Source organism: Triticum aestivum, chromosome 1A (assembly GCF_018294505.1).
Source record: "Triticum aestivum cultivar Chinese Spring chromosome 1A, IWGSC CS RefSeq v2.1, whole genome shotgun sequence".
NCBI classification, from domain to species: Eukaryota; Viridiplantae; Streptophyta; class Magnoliopsida; order Poales; family Poaceae; genus Triticum; species Triticum aestivum.
The window spans coordinates 571,909,944-571,933,944 of NC_057794.1; the positions used below are offsets into that span (position 1 = coordinate 571,909,944).

The 24,001-nt window shown below is 39.7% G+C and overlaps 2 protein-coding genes across 2 annotated transcripts; both read right to left on the reverse strand.

The window, feature by feature from the left end:
• Window positions 1–14,199: 14,199 nt before the first annotated feature.
• On the reverse strand, window positions 14,200–15,595 carry LOC123053164 (glycine-rich RNA-binding protein 2, mitochondrial-like). Its single transcript, XM_044476611.1, has 4 exons — window positions 15,490–15,595; window positions 14,580–14,648; window positions 14,370–14,482; window positions 14,200–14,247 (listed from the first exon to the last, which is right to left on the reverse strand). Exons 1-4 carry the CDS (start codon window positions 15,593–15,595, stop codon window positions 14,200–14,202), a joined length of 336 nt encoding a protein of 111 aa, XP_044332546.1.
• Window positions 15,596–16,852: 1,257 nt separating this feature from the next.
• Window positions 16,853–19,593, reverse strand: LOC123053233 (uncharacterized). Its single transcript, XM_044476714.1, has 8 exons — window positions 19,465–19,593; window positions 18,488–18,541; window positions 18,107–18,399; window positions 17,832–18,018; window positions 17,645–17,764; window positions 17,329–17,558; window positions 17,182–17,256; window positions 16,853–17,102 (listed from the first exon to the last, which is right to left on the reverse strand). The coding sequence occupies exons 1-7, from the start codon at window positions 19,591–19,593 to the stop codon at window positions 17,226–17,228; spliced, it is 1,044 nt and encodes a 347-aa protein (XP_044332649.1). The 3' UTR covers window positions 16,853–17,102; window positions 17,182–17,225.
• Window positions 19,594–24,001: the final 4,408 nt, after the last annotated feature.

Genomic DNA, 24,001 nt, shown 5'->3' on the forward strand with positions numbered 1-24,001 from the left:
TCAAGGTAATCTCTGGAAGCATCGGTTTGTCCATTATAAAAGGTATCAATTATTTCGGGTTTCTTAAGAGGATGATCAGGCAAAGCATTAAGTAACTTGAGAAGCCTCCCCCAAGCTTGTGGGAGACTCTCTTCTTTAATTTGCACAAAGTTGTATATTTCCCTCAAAGCAGCTTGTTTCTTATGAGCAGGGAAATATTTAGCAGAGAAGTAATAAATCATATCCTGGGGACTACTCACACAACCAGGATCAAGAGAATTAAACCATATCTTAGCATCACCCTTTAATGAGAACGGAAATATTTTGAGTATATAAAAGTAACACAATCTCTCATCATTAGTAAACAGGGCAGCTATATCATTTAACTTACTAAGATGTGCCACAACAGTTTCAGATTCATAGCCATAAAACGGATCAGATTCAACCAAAGTAATTATATCAGGATCAACAGAGAATTCATAATCCATATCAGGAACACATATAGGTGAAGTAGCAAAAGCAGGGTCGGGTTTCATTCTATCTCTAAGTGATTCTTTGTTCCATTTAATTAATAACCTCTTAAGCTCATATCTATCCTTGCAAGCGAAAATAGCGGCAGAAGATTCCTTATCAAAAAGATAACCTTCAGGGATAACAGGCATATTTTCATCATCACTATCATCATCGTATTCAGATTCAATAATTTCTTTTTCTCGAGCCCTAGCAATGTGTTCATCGAGAAATTCACCAAGTGGCACAGTAGTATCAGACATAGAAGCAGTTTCATCATAAGTATCATGCATAGCAAAAGTGGCATCATTAATAACATGCGACATATCAGAATGAATAGCAGAAGCAGGTGTAGGTGTCGCTAGCTTACTCATAACAGAAGGAGAATCAAGTGCAGAGCTAGATGGCAGTTCCTTACATCCCCTCGTAGTTGAGGGATAGATCTTGGTTTTTGGATCTCTCAAGTTCATCATAATGATAAGCAGATATAAATCCCAAGTGACTCAAAGAATAGAGCTATGCTCCCCGGCAACGGCGCCAGAAATTAGTCTTGGTAACCCACAAGTATAGGGGATCGCAATAGTTTTCGAGGGTAGAGTATTCAACCCAAATTTATTGATTCAACACAAGGGGAGCCAAAGAATATTCTCAAGTATTAGCAGCTGAGTTGTCAATTCAACCACACCTCGAAACTTAGTATCTACAGCAAAGTATTTAGTAGCAAAGTAATATGATAGTAGTGGTAACGGCAACAAAAGTAAAGACAACAAAAGTAATGTTTTTGGTATTTTGTAGTGATTGTAACAGTAGCAGCAGAAAAGTAAATAAGCATAAACCAGTATATGGAAAACTCGTAGGCACCGGATCAGTGATGGATAATTATGCCAGATGCGGTTCATCATGTAACATTCATAACATAGGGTGACACAGAACTAGCTCCAATTCGTCAATGTAATGTAGGCATATATTCCGTATATAGTCATACGTGCTTATGGAAAAGAACTTGCATGACATCTTTTGTCCTACCCTCCCGTGGCAGTGGGGTCCTATCGGAAACTTAGGGATATTAAGGCCTCCTTTTAATAGAGAACTGGAACAAAGCATTAGCACATAGTGAATACATGAACTCCTCAAACTATGGTCATCACCGGGAGTGGTCCCGATTATTGTCACTTCGGGGTTGACGGATCATAACACATAGTAGGTGACTATAGACTTGCAAGATAGGATCAAGAACGCACATATATTCATGAAAACATAATAGGTTCAGATCTGAAATCACGGCACTCGGGCCCTAGTGACAAGCATTAAGCATAGCAAAGTCATAGCAACATCAATCTCAGAACATAGTGGATACTAGGGATCAAACCCTAACAAAACTAACTCGATTACATGATAAACCTCATCCAACCAATCACCATCCAGCAAGCCTACGATGGAATTACTCACGCACGGCGGTGAGCATCATGAAATTGGTGATGGAGGGTGGTTGATGATGATGACGGCGACGAATCCCCCTCTCCGGAGCCCCGAACGGACTCCAGATCAGCCCTCCCGAGAGGTTTTAGGGCTTGGCGGCGGCTCCGTATCGTGAAACGCGATGATTTCTTCTCTCTGGCTTTTTTTCTCATCGAAACTCAATATATGGAGGTGGAGTTGGAGTCGGAGACGCAACAGGGGCCCACGAGGTAGGGGGCGCGCCCTAGGGGGGCGCCCCCCACCCTCGTGAGAAGGGTGTGGCCCCCCTGGTCTTCATATTTGGCAAGGATTTTTTATTATTTTTTCTAAGACCTCCCGTGGAGTTTCAGGTCATTCCGAGAATATTTGTTTTCTGCACGTTAAACAACATCATGGCAATTCTGCTAAAAACAGCGTCAGTTCGGGTTAGTTCCATTCAAACCATACAAGTTAGAGTCTAAAACAAGGGCAAAAGTGTTTGGAAAAGTAGATACGACGGAGACGTATCAGCGACCGCAGAAGATCCAGACCCGACTTCTACTGCTGACAACGCCGGTTCTGGAGCTGCACCTAGATTCTCCTCGGGATCGGGGGAGGATCAGCTCGATCTAGGCGTGGGATCCTCTGTGCGGGAGCTCTCTGTAGTGGCTCCTTCTACTACTCCACGTCGCACACGACTACAACAAGGGGTAATTAAACCTATTGATTATAAACATATTACAAAATATGGGATGTTGTTCAACAGGTGAACCAGGAGAACCCAACACTCTCGAAGAGGCTCTTGGTGATGCAAATTGTAGAAAGGCAATGCATGATGAAATTGTGGCACTGAGGAAAAATAAAACATGGCACTTGGTTCCTCCACGACAAGGTAAAAATCTTATTGACTGTAAGTGGGTCTTCAGGATAAAAAGAAAAGCTGATGGAACTATTGACCGTTACAAAGCTAGAATCGTTGCAAAGGGTTTTAAACAAAGGTATGGTATCAACTATGAGGACACTTTAGTCTAGTCGTTAAAGCTGCTACCATACGCCTTGTTTTGTCCATTGTTGTGTCTAGGGGATGGAGTCTACGACAACTAGACGTTTAGAACGCGTTCCTTCATGGTGTTCTGGAAGAAGGGGTTTACATGAAACAACCTCCTGGGTTTGTAAATGCACAGGCACCACTTCATGTGTGCAAACTTGACAAGGCCCTATATGGACTGAAACAGGCCCCAAGAGCATGGTATTCTCATCTCAGTAAAAAGATGCAAACACTTGGTTTTGTTCCTTCGAAGTCTGACACTTCGTTATTTATCTATAACAAGTTAAGAATATCTATATTTGTTCTCATTTATGTTGATGATATAACTATGACAAGCTCATCTGATGAAACAATAACAACACTATTGAAGGATTTAAGTGCAGAATTTGCTCTCAAGGATCTAGGAGATCTACATTATTTTCTTGGTATTGAGGTCAAGCAACACAATACGTCTCTGTCGTATGTACTTTTCTATATACTTTTGCCCTTGTTTTGGACTCTAACTTGCATGATTTGAATGGAACTAACCCGGACTGACGCTGTTTTCAGCAGAATTACCATGGTGTTATTTATGTGCAGGAACAAACGTTCTCGGAATGACCTGAAACTTCACGGAGCAACTTTTCAGAAAATATGAAAAATACCTGCAAAAGATGAAGGCCGGGGGTCCCACCACCTCCCCACGAGGGTGGGGGCTCGCCTGCCCCCCTAGGGCACGCCCCCTACCTCATGGGCCCCCTGTTGCCTCTCCGACTCCAACTCCACCTCCATATATTGTGTTTCGGGTAGAAAAATTCAGAGAGAACAAATCATCGCGTTTTACGATACGGAGCCGCCGCCAAGCCCTAAAACCTCTCGGGAGGGCTGATCTGGAGTCCGTTCGGGGCTCCGGAGAGGGGAATCCATCGCCATCGTCATCATCAACCATCCTCCATCACCAATTTCATGATGCTCACCACCGTGCGTGAGTAATTCCATCGTAGGCTTGCTGGACGGTGATGGGTTGGATGGGATCTATCATGTAATTGAGTTAGTTTTGTTAGGGTTTGATCCCTAGTGTCCACTATGTTCTGAGATTGATGTTGCTATGACTTTGCTATGCTTAATGCTTGTCACTAGGGACCGAGTGCCATGATTTCAGATCTGAACCTATTATGGTTTCATCAATATATGAGTGTTCTTGATCCTATCTTGCAAGTCTATAGTCACCTATTATGTGTTATGATCCGTTAACCCTGAAGTGACAATAATTGGGATACTTACCGGTGATGACCATAGTTTGAGGAGTTCATGTATTCACTATGTGTTAATGCTTTGTTCCGGTTCTCTATTAAAAGGAGGCCTTAATATCCCTTAGTTTCCGTAAGGACCCCGCTGCCATGGGAGGGTAGGACAAAAGATGTCATGCAAGTTCTTTTCCATAAGCACGTATGACTATATTCGGAATACATGCCTACATTATATCAATGAACTGGAGCTAGTTCTGTGTCACCCTAGGTTATGACTGTTACATGATGAACCGCATCCGGCATAATTCTCCATCACCAATCCATTGCCTACGAGCTTTCCATACATTGTTCTTCACTTATTTACTTTTCCGTTGCTATTGCTATCATCACTACAAAATACCAAAAACATTGCTTTTACTACTGTTAACTTTTGCTACCGTTATCACGACCATCATATTACTTTGCTACTAAACACTTTGTTGCAGATATTAAGTTTCCAGGTGTGGTCGAATTGACAACACAGCTGCTAATACTTGAGAATATTCTTTGGCTCCCCTTGTGTCAAATCAATAAATTTGGGTTGAATACTCTACCCTTGAAAACTGTTGCGATCCCCTATACTTGTGGGTTATCAAGAACATTTTCTGGCGCCGTTGTCGGGGAGCATAGCTCTATTCTTTGAGTCACTTGGGATATATATCTGCTTATCGTTATGAAGAACTTGAGAGATCCAAAAACCAAGATCTATCCCTCAACTACGAGGGGAGGTAAGGAACTGCCATCTAGCTCTGCACTTGATTCACCTTCTGTTTTGAGTAAGCTTGCGACACCTACACTTGGTTTTGCTATTCGTTCCGATATGTCGCATGTTATTGATGATGCCACTTCTGCTATGCATGATACTTATGATGAAACTACCTCTATGCCTGATACTACTATGCCACTTAGTGATTTTCTTGATGAAAAACTTGCTAGGGCTAGAGAAATTGAAAATATTGAATCTGATGATACTGATGAAAGTGATGATGAAGCACCACTTGCTATTCCTAAGGGTTATGTATTTGATCAAGATGCTTCTTTAGCCATATTAGCTTGCAGAAATAGAACTGAACTTAAAAAATTATTAGCTAAATGGAGTAAGCAATCCCTAAATGATAGAATGAAACCTGACCCTACGTTTTCTACTTCACCTATCTTTGTTACTGATAAGGATTATGAATTATCTATTGATCCTTATATAATTACTTTGGTTGAATCTGATCCTTTGCATGGTTATGAATCTGAAACTGTTATGGCACATCTTACTAAACTGAATGATATAGCTACCTTCTTCACTAAAGATGAGAGAACTTATTACTTTTACATCCTTAAAATATTTCCGTTCTCATTAAAGGGTGATGCTAAGATATGGTTTAATTCTCTTGATCCTGGTTGTGTGTGTAGTCCCCAGGATATGATTTATTATTTCTCTGCTAAATATTTCCCTGCTCATAAGAAACAAGCAGCTTTAAGGGATATATATAATTTTGTGCAAATTGAAGAAGAGAGTCTCCTACAAGCCTGGGGGAGGCTTCTCCAATTACTTAATGCTTTGCTTGATCATCCTCTTAAGAAAAATGAAATACTTGATATCTTTTATAATGGACTAACCGATGCCTCCATAGATTACCTGGATAGTTGTGCTGGTTCTGTTTTCAGGGAAAGAACACCGGATGAAGCTGAAATTCTATTGAATAATATGTTGACAAATGAAAATAATTGGACACCTCCGGAGCCAATTCCTGAGCCTATTTCTAAACCAACTCCGAAGAAGAGGGTATTCTATTTCTCAGTCCTGAAGATATGCAAGAGGTAAAGAATCTATGAAAGAAAAAGGTATTAAAGCTGAAGATGTTTAGAATTTACCTCCTATTGAAGAAATACAAGGTCTTAATTTACCGCCTGTTGAAGAAACATATAATCTTAATCCATTACCTATTGAAGAAACTCATGGTCTTGATAACCCGACACAGGTAGTAAAGGTAAATTCTCTCTACAGATATGATAAAGCTGAAATCCCATTTACTAAATTTGCTAGCCCATGCTTAGATGAGTTTGATAAATTTATGGCTAAGCAAGAAGACTTTAATGCTTATTTTGGTAGACAATTGAAATATGCTTGAACACTTGGGTGATTATATGGCTAATGTTAAAGGTGAACTTAAACTTATTAGTAAACATGCTTCTATATGGTTACCACTCAAGTAGAACAAGTACTTAAAGCTCAAAATGATTTGCTCAACGAATTGAATAGTAAAGATAATGATAATGATGTTAGAGTTGCTACTAGAACTGGTAGAATGACTCAGGAACCTTTGTATCCTGAAGGCCACCCTAAGAGAATTGAGCAAGATTCTCAGAGAAATAATATAGATGTACCTAGTTCTTCTAAAAATAAGAAAAAGAAAAATGATACGACTTTGCATGCTTCTAGTGAACCTATTACTGAAACACCTGAGAATCCAAATGATATTTCTATTTCTGATGCTGAAACTCAATCTGGTAATGAACCTGTAACTAGTGATAATGTTAATAATAATGTTCATGATGATGCTCAACCTAGTAATGATAATGACATAGAAATTGAACCTGTTGTTGATCTTGATAACCCATAATCAAAGAATCAATGTTATGATAAAAAAGACTTTGTTGCTAGGAAACATGGTAACGAAAGAGAACCATGGGTTCAGAAAACCATGCCCTTTCCTCCCAAACCATCCAAGAAAAAGGATGATGAGGATTTTGAGCGCTTTGCTGAAATGATTAGACCTATCTTTTTGCGTATGCGATTAACTGATATGCTCAAAACCAATCCTTATGCTAAGTACATGAAAGATATTATTACAAATAAAAGAAAGATACCGGAAGCTAAAATTTCCACCATGCTTGCTAATTATACTTTTAAGGGTGGAATACCAAAGAAACTTGGAGATCCAGGAGTACCCACTATACCATGCTCTATTAAAAGAAACTATGTTAAAACTGCTTTATGTGATCTTGGAGCCGGTGTTAGTGTTATGCCTCTCTCTTTATATCGTAGACTTGATTTGAATAAGTTGACACCTACTGAAATATCTTTGCAAATGGCTGATAAATCAACTGCTATACCTGTCGGTATTTGTGAGGATGTGCCTGTTGTAGTTGCAAACGTTACTATTTTAACGGACTTTGTTATTCTTGATATTCCCGAGGACGATAGTATGTCTATTATTCTTGGAAGACCCTTTTTGAATACTGCAGGGGTTGTTATTGATTGCACTAAAGGATATGTCACTTTTCATGTTAATGGTAATGAGCATACGGTACACTTTCCGAGGAAACAACCTCAAGTTTATAGTATCAACTCTATTGGAAAAATTCCATCGATTATATTTGGAGGTTTTGAATTTCCTCTTCCTACTATCAAGAAGAAATATGATATTCTTACTATTGGGGATGTGCATATCCCCATTGAGGTAACATAGTGTTATTCGAAATTTCTCCGGTTCCATGTTATTCGGAATGAGTTCGTTAACATGACTTGGTCAACCTTATTAGTGGATTCCTTTTGATGATCATGAGATGGATGAAACTAGAAAGCACAACCTTCTGTACCCCACTTTTACTTTCTGTTATTTATATTAAATAAAATAAAAATAAATATTTTTCTGTCTGTTATCTGATTATCCGTGCAATATAAAAATACCTCGAAAATAAAAGTTCTCCAAATGCCCTGAAATTTAAATATGATTTTTTCCAGAATATTTGAGAATATTTGGCACTAAGAACACATCAGGGGGGCCAACCACCTGCCCATGAGGGTGGAGGGCGCGCCCTACCCCCTGGGCGTGCCCCCCTGCCTCGTGGGCCCATGGTGGCCCTCCTCCGCTTATCCTTTCACCCATACACTTCTTCCTCCCAAAAACACGAATAACCAGCTCAAACCTGAGTCCAAGCTCGTTTTGCTGCCATTTTCGATCTCCTTGCTCAAAGCACCTCTCACAAAACTGCTTGGGGAGATTGTTCTTTGGTATGTGACTCCTCCATTGGTCCAATTAGTTTTTGTTCTAGTGTTTTATTCATTGCAATTTTTTGTTGCCTAGGTGACCCTGTTCTTGAGCTTGCATGTCAAATTTATATAGTCAAAAGTAGTTTTGATGCATGATATAGGCTCTAGGCACTTGTAGGAGTAGTTGCTATCAATATTATTGAGTTTGGTTTACTTTTATTTTGAAGTTACTAAATTTTTTTAGAATTTTTCAGAGGAAGAAATATTCTTAGGAAAATGTTCCAAGGTGGTTCTTCAAGGAAGCAAGGACCCAGGCTTGCAATGCATGATGCTGATGACGAGCCACCAAGAGACGCTCCAGTGCATCCTTGTGAATGGCCTTCTAAGAACTTTATGGATTGGGAATTAAGGAAGAATTCAACGCATATTTGCGTAACGCTGATCTCGTGAGCTTCGAGGAAGAGAAGTGCAGCCAGTATCATAACCTCACCAGTACCTTTGTGAGGAGGTTTGAATTTTCAACTTCACGTAATTATCCAACTGTCATGTTTGATCTTTATGATAATTCTTACACTATGGACTTAGAGGATTTTACCACTGCATGCAAACTTCCACAATGGGGTAGTATAAAGGATGCTCGCAAATTTGAATTTAGAGATTTTCTTGCTAGCATAACTATGAGAGAATCTAGAGATATTACACAAGCTACCATAGGGAGCATTCACTTTCCTGCTATACATTATTTTGCTCTCTTCATAGGTAGATGCATAAATGGTAAATATGAAGCATGTCACATGTGTGTCCCTGACCTCAGTATTCTTAGGAGTGCTGTGTTAGGAGACAAATCTTATAATTTGGGAGCCATTGTTGCACGTAGGTTGCATATTAATAGATTTAATGGAGATTTCTTTGGTGGAATTTATGCAACCCGCATAGCTAATTTTCTTGGTGTAGCCATACGCGAAGATGATGTTGAATTACCTCCTGCTTATCTAGATTTTAATGCTATGGTTCACCACCAGTTTGTCGAGAGGAACGAATCACCTCTCCAGTATCGACTAATCTTTGACAGACGTCATGCTGTCCGTATTACTCTCCCTGCTCATGCCTTCTTTGATTATCAGGCAAGAGGAAGATATACTATTACCAGAGAGGAGGCAGATGAGTACGAGAGGAGAGAGGAGGCCGCTCGTCGCCACACTGCAGCTCAGCAGGCGATAGCCGCTGCATCGCAGTACGACCCTAGCTACTATTATGGATATCCGCCAGGCCAGCCGTGGCCATAGACCAACTTAGGCCAAAAGCCTAAGCTTGGGGGAGTATGTATTTCCCACCGAAATTACATTTATGCCCACACACTCATTGCTAGATGTCGGTGCTCATACTTTTTCATTGTATCATCCATGCTAGTTTATTTTCCTTTTTATGCTTTCTTCTTGTGTGTTTAATAAACCTTAAGAAAAACCAAAAAAATAGTTATAGCTTTTAGTTAGTTTAATTTCCATGCTTGTAGTAGTAATTAAAAAGAAGAAAACCCAAAAATATTTCATGTTCTTCTTTTGCTTGTTGAGAGCTTTCCCGTGTAAATAGTTTTATTTCTTTTCTTTTCTTTGGGGGTCGATAGGAGAAGACCACAATTAAATTGTTGAAGTGGCTCTTATATGCATTATTGTTTATCTAACAAAAGAGCCCATATTGTCTTATCTTCTCATGTTTATTGAATGCTTACAGATTCCAGCTTAGTCCAATGTACGCGCACTATTATTATTATTATTCACATCGTTCGGTCGTGCAAGTGAAAGGCAATTATGACGATATATGATGGACTGGCTGAGATGAGAAAAGCTGGTATGAACTCAACCTCTTTTGTTTTTGTAAATATGATTAGTTCATCATTCCTAATTCTGCCTATTATGAATAAACATGTTTGCAATGACAACTAGAGATCATAGTTTCTTGTGCCATGCTTGATTAGCTATGAGTTATAATGGTTTACCTTGCGTGCCAGAGATAGTTATGATGTGGTATGATAGGGTGGTATCCTCCTCTGAATGATTTAAGTGACTTGACTTGGCGCATGTTCACGCATGTAGTTGAAACAAAATCAACATAGCCTTCATGATATTTATGTTCATGGTGGATTATATCCTACTCATGCTTGCATTCGGTGTTGATTAATTTTAATGCATGTTCATGACTATTGTCGCTCTCTAGCTGGTCGCTTCCCAGTCTTTTGCTACCCTTCACCTGTACTAAGCGGGAATACTGCTTGTGCATCCAAACTCCTTAAACCCCAAAGTTATTTCATATGAGTCCACCATACCTACCTATATACGTATCTATCTGCCGTTCCAAGTAAATTTGTATGTGCCAAACTCTAAACCTTGAAATAAATATCCTATTTTGTATGCTCGAATAGCTCATGTATCAATTAGGGTTGTCTATATATTCCATGTTAGACGGGTTATTCTCAAGAGGAGTGGACTCCGCTCCTCACTCATGAGATAAATGGCTGGTCACCGGGATGCCCAGTCCCATGCTTTATGCAAACTAAATCAAAATAATTGCAAACAAAACTCCCCCTGGGACTCTTGTTAGTTGGAGGCACTCGTTGTTTCGAGCAATCCATGGATTGATGCTTGTTGGTGGAAGGGGGAGTATAAACTTTACCATTCTGTTTGGGAACCGCCTATAATGTGTGTAGCATGGAAGATATCGCCATCTCTTGGTTGTTATGTTGACAATGAAAGTATACCGCTCAAAATATTATTCACCTCTGTTTCAAAATCGAGCTCTGGCACCTCTACAAATCCCTGCTTCCCTCTGCGAAGGGCCTATCTATTTATTTTTATGCTGAGTTATCATCCTCTTATTAAAAAGCACCAGTTAGAGAGCACCGCTGTCATTTGCATTCATTACTGTTAGTTTACATTGAGTATGACTTGACTGGATCTCTTTTCCCATGAATTACAATGTCTAGTCAGTCCTTGGTCTTTAAAGGTGCTCTGTGTTTATGTTTTGTGATCTCAGAAAGGGCCAGCGAGATACCATCTTGTTATATCATATTATGATTGTTTTGAGAAAGTGTTGTCATCCGAGATTTATTATTATGGCTCGCTAGCTGATTATGCTATTGATATGAGTAAACTTGAGACCTATGCGTTATTGCAAATGTGGTTAGTTATAATCTTTGCTGAAAACTTGAACGCTGGCTTTACACATTTACAACAACAAGAGCAAATAGAGTTTGTAAAAGTTTTTCTTTATCACTTTCAGTTTGTCAACTGAATTGCTTGAGGACAAGCAAAGGTTTAAGCTTGGGGGAGTTGATACGTCTCCGCCGTATCTACTTTTCCAAACACTTTTGCCCTTGTTTTGGACTCTAACTTGCATGATTTGAATGGAACTAACCCGGACTGACGTTGTTTTCAGCAGAATTACCATGGTGTTATTTATGTGCAGGAACAAACGTTCTCGGAATGACCTCAAACTTCACGGAGCAACTTTTCAGAAAATATGAAAAAATACCTGCAAAAGATGAAGGCTAGGGGGCCCACCACCTCTCCACGAGGGTGGGGGGCGCGCCCCCTACCTCGTGGGCCCCCTGTTGCCTCTCCGATTCCAACTCCAACTCCATATATTGTGTTTCGAGGAGAAAAAAAATCAGAGAGAAGAAATCATCATGTTTTACGATACGGAGCCGCCGCCAAGCCCTAAAACCTCTCGGGAGGGCTGATCTGGAGTCCGTTCGGGGCTCCGGGGAGAGGAATCCATCGCCATCGTCATCATCAACCATCCTCCATCACCAATTTCATGATGCTTACCGCCGTGCGTGAGTAATTCCATCGTAGGCTTGCTGGACGGTGATGGGTTGGATGGGATCTATCATGTAATCGAGTTAATTTTGTTAGGGTTTGATCCCTAGTGTTCACTATGTTTTGAGATCGATGTTGCTATGACTTTGTTATGCTTAATGCTTGTCACTAGGGCTCGAGTGCCATGGTTTCAGATCTGAACCTATTATGTTTTCATCAATATATGAGTGTTCTTGATCCTATCTTGCAAGTCTATAGTCACCTATTATGTGTTATGATCCGTTAACCCCGAAGTGACAATAATCGGGATACTTACCGGTGATGACCGTAGTTTGAGGAGTTCATGTATCCACTATGTGTTGATGCTTTGTTCCGGTTATCTATTAAAAGGAGGCCTTAATATCCCTTAGTTTCGGTAAGGACCCTGCTGCCACGGGAGGGTAGGACAAAAGAGGTCATGCAAGTTCTTTTCCATAAGCACGTATGACTATATTCGGAATACATGCCTACATTATATCAATGAACTGGAGATAGTTCCGTGTCACCCTAGGTTATGACTGTTACATGATGAACCACATCTGGCATAATTATCCATCATCGATCCATTGCCTACGAGCTTTCCATACACAGTTCTTCGCTTATTTACTTTTCCGTTGCTATTGTTATCATCACTACAAAATACCAAAAACATTGCTTTTACTACTGTTACCTTTTGCTACCGTTATCACCACTATCATATTACTTTGCTACTAAACACTTTGCTGCAGATATTAGTTTCCAGGTGTGGTTGAATTGACAACTCAGCTGCTAATACTTGAGAATATTCTTTGGCTCCCCTTGTGTCGAATCAATAAATTTGGGTTGAATACTCTACCCTCGAAAATTGTTGCGATCCCCTATACTTGTGGGTTATCATTCACCTCTCTCAAGAAAACTATGCAACAGACGTAGTGAAAAAAGACTGGTTTGCAAAGTTGTAAGTCTGCACCTACTCCTTTGTCTAGCACAGAAAAGTTATCTCTTTCTGAAGGAGAGCTTCTGAATTCAGAAAATAGTACAAAATACAGAAGCCTGGTAGGCGCACTTCAGTACTTAACACTGACCAGACCAAACATTTCCATTGCTGTTAACAAAGTATGTCAGTTCCTTCATGCACCTACCACTGTTCACATGACTGCTGGAAAACATATAGTAAGATATGTGAAAAATACATTGAGCATTGGCCTGAATTTCAGCAAGTCACCCTCTACACTTGTTAGTGCCTTCTCTGACTCAGACTGGGTTGGATGTCTAGATGACAGACGCTCAACTCGTGGTTTTGTAGTATTCTTTGGACCTAATTTGATATCTTGAAGTGCAAGGAAGCAAGCCACAGTTTCAAGATCTAGTACAGAGGCGGAATACAAAACATTGGCAAATGCAACAGCAGAGATCATATGGGTGCAGTCAATTTTAAAGGAACTAGGTATGAAAAGCACTAGAGCTTCATGTTTATGGTGTGATAATCTAGGTGCTACCTATTTGTCAGCAAATCCAGTCTTTCATGCTAGAACTAAACACATTGAGATAGATTTTCACTTTGTTCGAGAAAGAGTTGCAAATAAACTTTTGGATATTCGGTTTATTCACTCTCAAGACGAAGTTGCGGATGGTTTCACCAAAGCTCTACCTACAAGAAGTTTTGAAGACTTCAAGCACAATCTCAACTTGATGAAGTTGTGATTAAGGGAGGGTGTCAAACATGATGATATTGCGTGCGTGATCATGGCGTGTACAGGAAGGAAGATCATCACCGTTGGAGGAGTAGTTAGTTAGACAAGTATTTTGTAATCTTTATCTCCTCTTATCTCTAGTTTTATTCCTTTCCAAGATGTATCTCTCTCAACCGACTTGTACGCGTATCTGGGCTCGCAACCCATCTATATAACACGCAACATGTCTACCAGGATAGGCAAGACGTTTACCGCAAGTCGCACACACACTTCTGGATGGACATGTATTTTCCAGAAACTTGATGCCATATTAAACTTATCAGGGGCATGAACCACTAAACACCACATGTTTGACATACATAGTACACGATTCGACATCACAGGTCACAAGAAACAATATCGAATAAGTACCTTGAATACTCATGTCGTCATCAGCAGCAGATCATCCGCGGTTCGCGTAGGGCACCCGTATGCTCCTACCATCAAGTACCTGAGAATCAAACAATCAGTACCATGTAGGAGAGATGTGTTAGCAAAAGGATAAAAACGGATGCCGGGACCTGCATATTATCCTGCAGGAACTTGAAAACAGATGTATGAAGCACAGTTCACCTCATCGCTCATCTTCTCCAATGTTGTGGCTGCTTCCGTTTCCGAAGAGAACTTGACGAACCCGTAAGCTTTGGATCTACCCGTCACCGGGTCCGGGTGACATATCACTTTCACTGCCACACACATCCATCAGTTTTACAGGTCAAACTCCAATCAACCAAAATCACAGCTCAACCTCCAAAACTTTATCCAGGACAGATGGATCTGTACCTTCGACAACATCGCCATGCTGAGAGAATGCATCCTTGAGAGCGATCTCGTTGGTGTCATAGGACATACCTGCAACTCAACATTCAGTGGCACAAATAGCAGGCGCATCGGGAAAAATACTGAACCATATCAATGTTCACAGTCCAGCATGAATCCAGAATGATCCACACAGATTCTTCAAGCCAAGACTGATGGTTCACAATCTAGCATGCATGCAAATCATCTTCGTAAGTAGGTTTGCAAATGACCATAGCATCAAACAAGATGAGATCACAAACTGAACAGCAGGAGTATACAGAGCTGCATCTCAAGTCAGTGGAACAAAAACCAGGGCATCAACAAATCCTGAACCATATCAATGTTCATAATCTAGCATTAAACCTGATTACCAGAATGATTCACACGAATTTTCTGTTAGAAAAGTTGTTGGCGGATATTTTCTCCTCCTAAACATTTACAGCCAGTAAAATCTGAGGCAATATTTGCACGAATTTCAACCGAGTGCTAGCTGCGCTTGCAATTAAAGAGCAGGATGGTTCACAATCTAGCATGAGACCCATCTTTCTAAGTAGGTTCACAAATCTACCATGCATACCAGGAAAGCCCATCAAAAAATTCTGAACCATATCTATGTTCAGTCTGTCAAAAACAAGAAGTAATTCACAGAGATTCTTCCTAAGATTTACATTCAGTTATAATTGAACCACGAATTTCGAAGAACAGTGCAGTGCAATTACAGTCAGCAAGCAGGATGATGTGGTTCAGAATCTAGCGTGAAAACCATTTTCGTATGTAGGTTCACAAATCTAACATGCTTAACAGGAAGCCAGCCAGATCTCGAACAGGCCAAGAAAGCATACCTCCGACAGAAACTGAAGACGAGACACCAAAGAGATCCTCGGAAGCGTACCTCCGACGAACAATTTGGAGCACGAGGAGAAATCGGCCCTCAGATTCAGCAACCTCCCGATTGGAGTCGCGGTATGGGGCGCCACTCTGCCTCCCCAACTGAACATTTACCTACTGGGTCGCTCGGATCTTGAACTATTATCACTAGTGGGTTTATGTTCTATATATAAATTGGATCCTTGTTTATGTGAACTATATTGTTGCCATCTGTTGAATATTTCTGAAGTACATGTCGGGGATGCATGTCTCCATAAACAAAGGAGATGTTGTCCGAGTTGATAGTTTTTTCCCTATCTTCGTGTCATTTAGATAGATTGTAAAACGATAGTACTATTGTCAACAGAACAAACAATAGACAATACATACATAGTATAAACTATATAAAAACTCTCGGCAATATTTTTCCAATTTGGCCAACTGATTGGGAAACTACAGCAAAACCGTATTGCAAGCTTTTCCTTTGAGCCACATCATTTTAGTACATCACAAATCAGGCCTACAGCAGCTGCAACATGTTTTTATTCAACATTCTATTTGGCAGTAACACAGATAAAGTATAATTGGATATACTGTGGCCGGGAGACAACGCCCTCTAATAAAGCCCTCCTTGTGGCAGGCCTCGAGACATAGATCGTCGTCTGAGCATGAATCACGATAGGACTCGCTCTGTTGGTCGCAGATCTCGGCTTCCGATCCTACAAAACAAGCACCACAATATGATGTATGATACAAGATCAGATCCTGCAACGATCCAAAAAAGCAAAATATATGGATGTGTAATGGAGTAAAAAGTTGATATATGAGCGGCATAGATAATTCATTTGAGGAGGTGCCTTGTTCTTCATATGAAATTTGCAGACATAGTATATCTCTTACCAGGAACAAAGAGAAGTGTAGCGAGCAGTAGCAGCAGGATTGGCACCTTGAGGACTCCCATGTCTTGGAGAATAAACGGTCACAAAGGCTAGTAAGCGAGCGTATAATAGATTAGATGCAAATCAAAATAGGCTACGTACGCCTTCATATATATAGCCTCGGATGATGAGAGAGAAAAAAGAAGTCAAAGATATGACTGTGATACGTACCGTATGATATGAGCAAGACATATTTGCTGCGATTGTGAATTTCTTGGAACTAGTAAGCGTGCACGTGCAACGCACGTATGCTAATCTTACTACAATAAAAATATGAACTCCGTCTTATGTTTTTACCTGGACATTTAAATGCATGTCACGGCCAATGATTTCAAAGTAGTAATTTATTTTAGATCAAGTCATTGGTCCTGTTTGACGGGTGAAAGACTTTCATTATTGAAATGTTGTGATCCCAAAATTCCAAAAATAAAATGAAAAAAATCACGCATGTAACACAAGACCAAAACACATGTCTTCAGATAGAAATGAATGTAAATGTTACTTATTACAAAAATACTTAAAAATAACAACTAAGCAACATTATCTAGTAATCATTATTTGATGATGATCCTCTCTGGAAGGTCCATCTTTTGATACGATCTATAATGGTTCGTTCTAAGACTAGGATATTGTTTAGAACTTCATTCTCTTCATACTTCAAAATATGAACCAAAAATCGCTTCCTCAGTTCAAAATCATCCTACATATGCATTATATAACAATGTTATTTAAAACACATGAGTAATGTGTGTAGAAATGAGTATGGTGGCAATACTTACCTTGGGTACCGGAAAATGTAGCGTCTCATCGTGCCATGAGTGCATTAAATTGAAAACCAAATAACCGGCAAGGGACTGCATGTATGAAATGTTACATGTGAGTTGAATGAATCAATTAAGATTGTGATGTATTGACAAGATTCTTACCCGTATGAGTTTGTGGGAACATTAGGAACTTTGCATCCCCATATTAAAATGTCGTCCTTGAAGGCAGGGTTTGCAGCTTGGAGTGCAAGGTTTAGATCATTGGCCATAGTTTTAAATATATGCTTTCCGAAAGTAGGTATTGAAAGCGGGTCCAGAATAGAAACAACCTTTTTATGTTGGTCCAAGACGAACAATAAAAATAACCCAAGAATATCACAAGGCAATAAAATCTACAATGATGCATGCATTCAGAAATACATCAATTATTATCATTCATTGAAACTAAATAAACAATAATTTTGAATTCAAATCTTACCGTATCACATTCGGAGATATGATACTCATTGCTGTCAGGCCAGCTATCAAACAGTTGTGCCGACATAGCAATGTCCATACCGTCACGATGACTTGGGATTCGTGCATAGTGGGACATGGACTACAATAATGTAAGAAAACATTAGTAGAATTGAGGCAAAATGTAAAATGTGATTAAAATAACTTACACAGAACTGTAGATCCATATAGTGCACTGGCACATCTCTAGCAAGCTGGACGTCGTGGCATGCTAGTATCCTCACAGCCATGTTAAAACAATCGGCATCCACGTACTCATCATTTTTTAATATGTTCTTTAATTGTCTCAGGTTTAAACTAATAGGATAAGGTTGAGAGCTTTTCACCCATTCGCTCCTGTGTAATGGGAATTCATGTCAATTATAATTATACAAGAGTAATAATTTATTAGAAATAAATATAAACTGAAAAAAATGTGTCTTACTCTAGCAACGGGATATCATCAACCATGATGATGAACAAGCAAAGTTCATCTATTAAGTCGTCGTTTGTTGGAGTGACAAACGGCGAAAGGATAAATGATTGCGACATGAGCTCAACTTGTGACGATGAGTTGGATGCTCTCGGTTTGTTAGGAGGTCTTTCAACAATCATACAATCGTTGGGATTCGTGTTGGTTTCATCATCATCCATGTCTCGGTTTCTTATATCGTCATCATTGAATTCCAAGTCGACTAAAATGACCGCTAATTTTGTTCTAAAATCTGTCATATAAACCTAAAGTGAAGTAGTAATAATAAGACTTAGTTTTCAAATAATGACACAACATGAAATAATTAGTATCATGATAGGATGCAAGATATACCTGTTCGAGACAAACACAGTCATATAATTTAACATCCAGAGACCACAAGATGACCTGGATGATAGGAATATTGATGTGATTAATAACAAAGATATTAATAAAAAATATTAGTATTATAAAATGATGATGATTGAACCACACAGTCATACTGGAGACGGTCGATTAAAAAGAATTTAACAACATTTGTTGCTAATATAAATGAAATGAGCAAAAGGGCTATGAACAAAAGAATTGAATTTGTGAACGCATAATTTTTAATATAAATCGAACGAACAAAAGGGCTATCAATAAAAAATGAATTTATAGACGCATCATTTTTTTTAGAGGACCAATATAATTATTACTTCACCAAATGGGTTCATATAAAATTTAATTCAGATTTCACTCATGCGTTGACAAGTAACCAGAGAAACACAAGCAGCCTCTGAGAAGTAAAATAAAAAGAAAGAGCACCGATTGCACTCGAAAATCCATTCCTGCACCCGAGCTCATCTGCACCCGCGTCGACGAAACAAATAAAAAAATACTAGAAAAATTCAAAAAATTCCAAATAAAATTTGTGTGATAGACATTTTGATGCGTGAGGCCCGCTCCAAATTTCAAGTCATTTGGACATATGAGCAGCTCTCAGCAAAAAAGACAAATTGAGGGTATGTAAAAATGTTTACTGTTCATGTACTGTTTTGGTCCGATTTGTCTTTTTTGCTGAGAGCTGCTCATATGTCCAAATGACTTGAAATTTTGGGCGGGCCTCACACATCAAATTGTCTACCATACAAATTTTATTTGGAATTTTTTGAATTTGTTTTGAATTTTTTATGAATTTGTTTCTAACTGGGTGCAGATGAGCCTGGGCACCAATACGCCCTACTCGGTTGCACTTCACTTTCTCCACTGTGAGACCATGAGACACAGGAAGTCATCACTTCATTTTTCTTTCTCCACTCGTCACTTTGCTTTCTCCGCCAGCCATCTACCCAGCCGCCTCCTCTGCAGCAGGCCGGCTCCTCTGCCGCCACGCCGTCGCCCAGCGCCCCTCCCCCCACCCGCACCACCACGGGCTCTCCCCGTCTCGTCGTATCCCCACCACAGCCTCGTCCCGCCATCTCTTATCCCCACGATGGCCTCGCCCCACCGGCCCTTATCACCACGATGGCCTCTCCCCGCCACCTCCTGTCACCACCGCGGCCTTGCCTCGCCGCCAACCCCGCGGATCTTCCCTAGATCGGTTCTGCCGCCGCCATCCTACTGCCCCAAAGCAGATCGAGATGCGAGCTGCTGGACACGATGTGGGAGGAGGCATCTCAAATTGGACGGAGATTCAGTGCGTTGACGCTTCCGCCGCAATCATCGCCCCCCGTGCTTGGCTCACATAGTCGCTCCGGGAAGGGGTTCTCAGCTCGCATACATGCTCGGTTGCTGAAGGTATGCTGTTCGATTAGATGTTATTAGTGCACCTACGGTTATCAGTGGGGATTTAGTCAGGTGACATTTTTGATTTGTGGATTTGTATTCTGGGTGGCTTAATTTGTCACTATCAGTTATCTATAATTGATGTCGAGTCATTGCTTTTGTGGCAGTTGCTTGATTTGTGTGCTATTCTCATGTTGTAATGTCACATTATTACTGGCACTAAGTAACTGAGAGTTCTAGGGTGACAACCAAGTTGATATCTGTATAGTTTGTATCAGAAATACATGTGACTACATCATTTGACATCTTTCCTTTGCTGATGCTTATGCCATTGTATGCACAATACGCGCCTTCGCCACATTGTCATTCATATGTGAGATGTTTCTCTTTCTCTATGTTGGCATCGATGATATAGTGTAGTGGAAGATTGTTAGTGAAACGCATATAGGTATGCCATCTATCTGCTTCTTTCCATGTGTAGTAACATATTTGTTGTTCAAATCCTGAAATTGTAACACATTTTCTATACTATATGCAGCCCAATGAAATCTATCGCCTCGAGCTCCATTATTTAGGCCAGATGTCATGAGAGGTGTTGTGTCAATTGCATTGGCATACAATAAGGTAAAGAATTGCATTGGCATACCAGATATGTTGATGAAATGTCCTTCAGGAATGCTATGCAGTGATAAAATAAACATAATAGCATACCAAATGTGCCCTGTTAAGCATAAATGCTCTGAGTTATATTAGGAGGCGTACCCATCCGTTTGACGACTGCTCTTAATATATTCTTCTCTTTTCCATGTTGTAACATCTAGATTAGTCCACTTGTCGGATTTTAATTCCATGTGCTTGGATGCATATTTGAATAAATCCTCCAGTCCTTCTAGCTGTTGTACCAACAAATGGAAAAAGTATAAGCATCACAAGCAAGAAATAAGAAAAAAAAGCTTGTAGAAAAGATGGGGCAGTAGGACTAAGGACTAACCGTATCAATGAGGTCCTTGCGCTTCATGTATGGGCCTAGCGAGTTGAGCACTTGAACACATTGTTTTCTGGCATTTATAACACATAGGTACCAGTGAACGTCGTCCATGTTTATTGGAATGTGTATCTGAAGAAAATGATTATTTTAGTTGTACTCGTATGTGGACGAATTAGTCGTTCTTGCTGTAATTCATAGAAATATGTAGAAAACTAAGACTAACCATATCATTTTCCAAATATGCTTTGGCTTTGTTTAATACCCATGCTGGTGCAGCATCCGTGTCATCTGAGGGCAGATAGCTACCGATCTTTATCATCTTAGAGATGCATGCATTCTCTAAGAACACGGTTCCACCTGACCTTACTTGTAGATGCTCCGTAGCAGTTATGCAATTTATGTACGTATTTATGACCTACAATTAAAAGTATACATAGTATATTAGATGACACATACTCATAATCAAATAGTATCTTCCTGTCCTAATGCGATAATAATAATAATAATAATAATAATAATAATAATAATAATAATAATAATAATAATAATAATAATAATAATAATAATAATAATATACTTACTTCATCGCCAACCCATTCTCCGGGAGTTATAAGAGATAGTAAATGTCTTTTTTCAGAAATGCGTCGCCGATGCTCACTAAATTTCTTTCTTTGCTGGTTTCGGATCTGATATTTTGTATAACGGACCAATCATCACCAGTGTAGGCATAATCTGTCATGATGGCCATGATAACATTTAATGATAATGAACACAAAAACAATAATGTAGCAGTACAAGGACATTGAAGGTTTTGTTATGTGCCTTGTGGAGAAACAACATAGTCTCGTGCTATCTTAGGCTTGTTATGCCGTCGTATATGTTTCTTTATATGCACGGGCATTGTTAGATTGTCCTCTATAGTTTGAAGCCCTTCCGTGCCGGGTGTTTGTGCCAATTCCTCGTCCTCAGTTACCACCATTTGTTGACTTGTTTCGTTGTGGGTTAATTTCTGAGAACAATATTAAAAGAATTACCCATATGTAGGATATAATATAATTAGAATGATTTTGGAAGAAATAGTTGGAAAGGGGAAGCCACCTGTGTATGTTCAGAATATTTGGCCTCTCTGTTTGCTATGTTTTCATCAAGAATAGGTGTATATTCTGAGCTCTCCGTGCAATTACTTTCCTCCACTTCATTATTGTTCAGTATTTCACTTGATTCGTCATCGCTCGGTAGCTGAAACACATGGTAGTATAATATTGTAACAGAGAGAATATCTTTTTATATGATATTGTACTAATATATTACAAACTGATCTGTGGCATTTTAATTGAATAGTAATGACATGTGGAAAGAAAACTTGCCTCCGTCGATTCGGGGATTGTACCTCCAGCCTTGGTTATGACAGCATCAAAAAGCATGTTTTGTGGACCCTTCGTAATGGACTCTTGTGTAGCCTTTGTGGACTTGGGATCTGTATCCTCTTGTACGGTTATCACCTCTTCAATCTGCATATTCTCTGTATCCTCCATTGTAGATTCTTCTTGTATCACCTCTGCCGACTCAGTGTTTGTATCCTTGTCTTTCTTTATCTCCTCTTCAATCTGCATATTATTTATATCCTCATCCTTTGCTACCTTGTTGATGTTTTCTTGAAAACCCAAGCATGGCACTTTTAGATAGGAAACCTTGCATAGGAAGAACAGAGATATAATATGTTATTACCGTGTCGATAGCATGGACAATAGTACCGGATATGGTTGGAGATTGACCCGCATGGGGCACCGGTGATGGTGGAGCAGACATGGACGATGATGGTGCTTCACCAAGGGCAGATGTATGCGGCGTGGTGGAGAGACTTGTCGTGGAGGTAGCACCAAGGGCAGATGTGTGTGGCACGGTGGAGAGACTTGTCGTGGAGGTATGTTGGGATGCGGCTGAGAGTTCGCGAGGGAGGATGGAGGAGAGGTCGAAAGTAATGGTATGTCGCAATATAAGGAAGAATCGTGAGAGAAAGGAAACTACTATCGCGATAATTGGGGACTCCTGATTGCTATCATCCCCGGATTTATCTGAGGCCCCAATTTTCTATACCCCCCACACACAAAATTATGGAGTTATTTTCATAGTACACTTTATATGCATAAATATTGGGTTTGGCCCACCTTCCTTGTGTAATTCAGAAAAGGCACACCCTTTAAATATTTGACAAACTTATTTTTTCTGTTTCATTTGAAATTAAGGTGATGTATGGTGGTTGCGTTCTTGTACATGAGCTTGTGACTGGGGGGGCTACCAACAGGCGTACCTGCTACGTGTTGGTGATGAGCAAGCCAGCCAAGGGGGAAATCAGTGAAGAGGTGAAGAAGAAGCTGGTTTGATGCATGTTGGAAGAGGTATTCTCGTACAGTGTGGTTATCCATCATTTTAGCCTTTTACATACCTTATCTTCTTTTCTGAATACTGTACGCTATATTCTTTTCATTTTTTCTGAAAAAGAAAGCATGTGAGCTCGTGTGCTATAGATCCGGAAATGGCATATGTGCAAGATAGTAGTAATAACGCCTTTTAACTTCAATATATTACAAAAATCTCATAGACTTTTCCAGTTTTCATTACAAATATATCATAGCGCATAGCACTTAGGCGTTGAAGAACATCTTTTAACAGAACAGAATTCGGAAGGATAAATTTAGCTAGTACAGAATACAACAAAAAGTGTTCCTTATTATGGATGTCTGACACCATGTCGTAGCATCATTCCACCATGTTCTTCTCTTCCAAATAGGTTTACAAGTTGGGACATGTGGAGACCAATAACCACAACAAAGCCTCAATTCTCCTGAACACGAAATATTTGTCAAACCTGAATCAACAAAAACTGTGAAGTGATTAGTGCATGACATGACATACGGCTACAAGGATGATAAGCTTGTAAGAAGCTACTTACATAAGTTGGTTTTGAAAGTGACATAGTAGGTGAAAAGAAATAATAATGGAATAATGCGCCTACCTCATCTCTCCAAAACATCTCTGTAGACAATGTTCTTGGTGCTTTTCCCGGATTTATCAACATCTTTGTTTGGCTTGGCCAAAATCCGCGTCGTCTC